At 40.3% G+C, this 4,244-nt stretch overlaps 1 protein-coding gene across 1 annotated transcript in view; it reads right to left on the bottom strand.

Annotated features, from left to right (window-relative positions):
- Positions 1-4,215, bottom strand: part of DYNC1H1 (dynein cytoplasmic 1 heavy chain 1) — a 51,667-nt gene extending 47,452 nt beyond the window's left edge. Inside the window, exons 1-4 of the mRNA XM_009280973.1 lie at positions 4,041-4,215; positions 1,824-1,911; positions 1,044-1,217; positions 568-823 (exon numbers count right to left, since the gene is read on the bottom strand). Coding sequence (XP_009279248.1) covers positions 568-823; positions 1,044-1,217; positions 1,824-1,911; positions 4,041-4,215 — 693 coding nt within the window. The remainder of the gene's footprint in view (positions 1-567; positions 824-1,043; positions 1,218-1,823; positions 1,912-4,040) is intronic.
- Positions 4,216-4,244: the final 29 nt, after the last annotated feature.

The following is a 4,244-nucleotide window of genomic DNA, read 5'->3' as shown; positions in this document are numbered from 1 at the left end:
CCCCTCCCCCCCCCCCCCCCCTTTTGTTGTTTTACTTTCCATTACAATTTCTTCTTCTTCTTCTATTATTTCAAGTATTAAACTGTTCTTATCTCAACCCACAAGTTTTCCTGCTTTTGCTCTTCTGATTCTCTCCCCCATCCCACTGGGGCAGGGGGGAGGGGAGGGTGAGTGAGTGGCTGTGTGGTGCTGAGTGACAGCAGAACAGCAGAGTTCTTTTGAAAAGTAACAGGCAGGAGTACAAGAGATTGCAAGATAGGACTGGAGCAACTGTTCTGAAGTGGTAGTGGATGCACCTGGGGAAATAACAAAACAAACCAACAAGTTCTGCTACTTGCAGAACAATTTAGACTAGACTCTAAATTTAGACTAGGCTTAGTCTAGTCTAGAATTAGACTTAGTCTAATTTAGACTAGCATCTCTGGTGACTCGGAAAACTGGTCTCAGATCTTCAGAGTATCCTGCATGGAGCAGTATTTTACCAGTTAAACTGTAAAGAAGATACACAGTACTACATAGAAGTTCTTATCACATAGTCTAGTACTTGTTTGTTGTTTTTTTTTTTACCTTTTGTATCTCTCTAATCCAGCGGTTGACTCCAGATTGTAGCTGATTGAGGAATAATGGATCCTCAGCCTTCTCACCAAAATCTGTAACTTTTGGTTTTTCTCCACGTTCATAACACTGTTTGGCAACATTAGTAATGGTTGCATGAATTGGCAGACTAATCTCTGGAATTTCAATATTCTGCTGCAGATGCAAGAGGCCCATTTCAAGTTCTGCAATCTTTTTCTCAACTGAAGGAGCCATCTTATCTCCATCCCTAAAAAAGCACAGATGTTTCCATATAAGAAGCCAAAACAAAAACCATACACAACACATTTAAGCCATCTGAACTACTTCCCCAGAGTCAGCAACAGCATCATATGCAACTGTGTGCTTAAACAATTTCACTTGAGTTGCCTTGAACAGTCACTTATTTTTTTCATTAAACACCTACTTTAATTCATTAGCAGAGAAGTGCAGTATTTATACTGAATTACCTGTCTGCTTTGCCAGATTCTCTGATATAGGACTTGAAAAAGGGAGCAACAGCATTGCTAATGAAAGAGTGTAACGTTTCATACGGAGAATCTTCACTGAGAGTGAGCACTCTCAGTTGGGAAGACACTGGTTTGTCGGCATCAATCACTGGTGTGCGCTTAATGAATGCCAGGCTGCAGAACAGAGCAGAGAGTTACCAGCTAAACATCTGAAACTTAAGTGACAATTAGAATAGCTTTAATCTGACTGCAAGTTTAGGTCACAGGAGTCAAATGCTAACCTGCATCATCATACTTTATAATCTTTCTTCTAAGAGACTTGAACACAAGTCTTACAATAAATACATCTTCATACTTCAGTAATCAGCCAAACTTAGCTATCAATAAGGACTTTGCAGTATGAGCACGCTAAAGAGGCACACATCTTGCAAAGCTTCACAGTCAAATATGCATTAAGGTAAGTGACAAATATGTAAGAGTCAAACATAACCGAAGAACCCAAGTTGTGTGTATGTTACATTTGCATGTATGCCAAATTAATAAGACTTTGTTTCTTTAACCTCAGGGCTAGAAGTCCTAAGTCCATTCCCTTCAGCCTCATGACACACCCTTGTTTTATCAGAGCCTCCACCTTGAAAAGCTATTGCCCCACCTGAATAAAAACACCACATGAAGCACTAGGTAAACTGGAAGTAAATTTGTAGGTAAACTAGGTAAATCTGCTTGTGTAGGTTTTGCATTCATAGGGTAGAAATGTCAAGATCTATTTTACTAACTCACCTGTTTGATTTTATTCCATAATGAATGTCAGTGCTGATACTGTAGGAAATGAACTCTTTTTCCTCTTCTCCTTCATCTCCCACATCCTCTGCAAAAGATACGCTATGTAAGAAATATTTTATTTCTAAGGCATCTGCCACTCTCTCTCAACCATCTTCTGCTATTACCAGACTATTTTCTACCCTTTAATTTCTACACCAACTTATTATGCAAAACAGCTTAAATTTAGCTTTGCAATATCCCTCAAATTCAGAGTGGGTTCATTGTTTTTTAACACAACCCTACTAACTTTTTTAGGTTGCTATAAAAAAAAGGATAAAACATTACAACAAGCAAATTATAACCCACATTCTGCTTGTGAAGCAGAGAGAAATCTTCTGCAATACAGAATGTGCATTTATTTGTAGAGATATGCTATCAGGATAACTACATTTAACTGAGAACATTAAACAGCTGCTTTTTTCTTTTATAGGTTGCTTTGTATTTTCAGACTTTTTCTTTAAAAGTGATTTGGAAATTAAGCCTCTGAACAAAAAAACCTCCCAGCAAAACAAAAACCCAAGCCATGGGAAGTACTCAGGCATTACCACAGCCCATGTATCACAGATGATGTAATTGCTGGGGATGCGGGCAGTTGTGCTGCAATGCAGTGATTTCGGTGCAGAAGGTTACTCCCTGTTGGGGGACACACTCTGACCGGACACATTACAGTGGACTCTCGTCCTGCTCTGATTTCATTTGGCCCTTCATAGGAGATACAGCCTCAGGGTGTCACATTTATGATCCCAAGCACCAGAAGCCCAGTCACAGAACACTGCACTAGACACCACAGGAACCCGTATGAAAGCTGTTGGCAGGCTGTGTAGCTGGCGATACCACATAGCAGTTTTTGTTACTCAGAAACATGGCTTCTGTTTTGTTGTATTTGTAATCAATAATTGACTTCATACTATCTAGTCCATGCACAAGTTAATATTGTTTTTAATAGTGTCAGAGAAAGCAAGATCTTTATATGCTGCTAGAGGTTCCGAATCTGTCACGTTTGAAGACCGGCTGTCAATCAGAAAATCCACTCTCCCCAAATAACTGCTATTAAACAGAAGACATCGATGGAAATGCCTTCTGCCCATAGTAAATTAATATTTACCTTCTAAAACATGTAACAAGTGCCTCAATTTGGTTTTAACCACACATATATAACAGTATCTATGCGACAAGCCTGGAGCTAACTCATCACCACTATCTTTCATTACTTCCAAACCGAACTAAGGAAAACCAACATCAAGCCTGACATAAGAGAAATTTAGAAATTATCTGCATAGCCTATTAACATCCAATGGGTTTTCTTTAGATCTTGTTAAGCACTGTATCATGAATTCATAAAGACTGTTGTTCTTTTTTTTCCCCTCTAAAAAATTCTACTGTTATCCCTGCTGAAAAAGAAGTCTCAAACTTTGGAAAGGGAGGAGGATAATCAGCGGAAATAGGTGTAAGATAAAGAAAGATAGGATATTTTAAGCAACATCTTAAGTTCACAGTGAATAGACAGCAAGTGGAAGAACCTTCTTCATATTTCCCTCAGTGTGCAGCAACTGCAGGGCATATATCCAGTCCCTTACACTGTGACCGTTGACATGTTAAATAATGCAACATGAAGTACAACTATATGGAGATTTGATATACACCTATGGGGCTGAACCAACAGCACACTAGGAGTAGAGATCCAGGAGTTTAATATTAAAATTTTGCAAGCTCAGGCTGGCAGGCATGTAGCCATATACAGACTGTAGGCCCTGTTTAATAGTAAAAGTCTGTGTTATTAATGAAGCCTAGTTATATTTTATTAGTGTTCATTAGGCTGGATTCTGTGACAGTAAGTGCCTATTTAGCAACAGATTTGTTGACAAGAAAAAGTCATTTTCGAAATAAACAGAGTCAGTAACAGCAGCATGCAAATAACAAAGATGTTTCTCAAGTCAGAGCGTCAACTTCGCTGCAGTATTTAATGCAGCATTTGATGAGGCTTCTGAGAACCGTTTACAAGCAGCATGGCCACCAGGCTTTGCTAACTAAACAAAGACACTGCAAGGTCTACATCTTGATTTATCAACTTCGGAGTCTCGCTAATTATGGAATAGCACTTTTTACAGGCCGATTCAGGTTTGGGTTTTTTTTTTCCTCCAGGGTGCTGGGGTCTTTTTTTGTTCTGCTTTAGACCGGTTATCTGCCTTGCCAAGAAGCGGGTCATTTCCCCAGCAGAAAGGAGGCCGCAGTAGGAAATGCCTACAGCCCACTGACGAAGCACTTTCGGTGCCCTTCCCAGCAGGACAGGCCACGGTCGCAGCACACAAAGCACCCGCGCCCACATCCAGCCCACGACCCCGCCGCGCATCTCCCCGCGACCGCCGAGCAGCGCCAGCC

Source organism: Aptenodytes forsteri, unplaced genomic scaffold (genome assembly GCF_000699145.1).
Source record: "Aptenodytes forsteri isolate BGI_AS27 unplaced genomic scaffold, ASM69914v1 Scaffold193, whole genome shotgun sequence".
Lineage (NCBI taxonomy): Eukaryota > Metazoa > Chordata > Aves > Sphenisciformes > Spheniscidae > Aptenodytes > Aptenodytes forsteri.
Note: the sequence above shows the minus strand (reverse complement) of the source record. Positions and strands in the feature narration are given on the sequence as shown.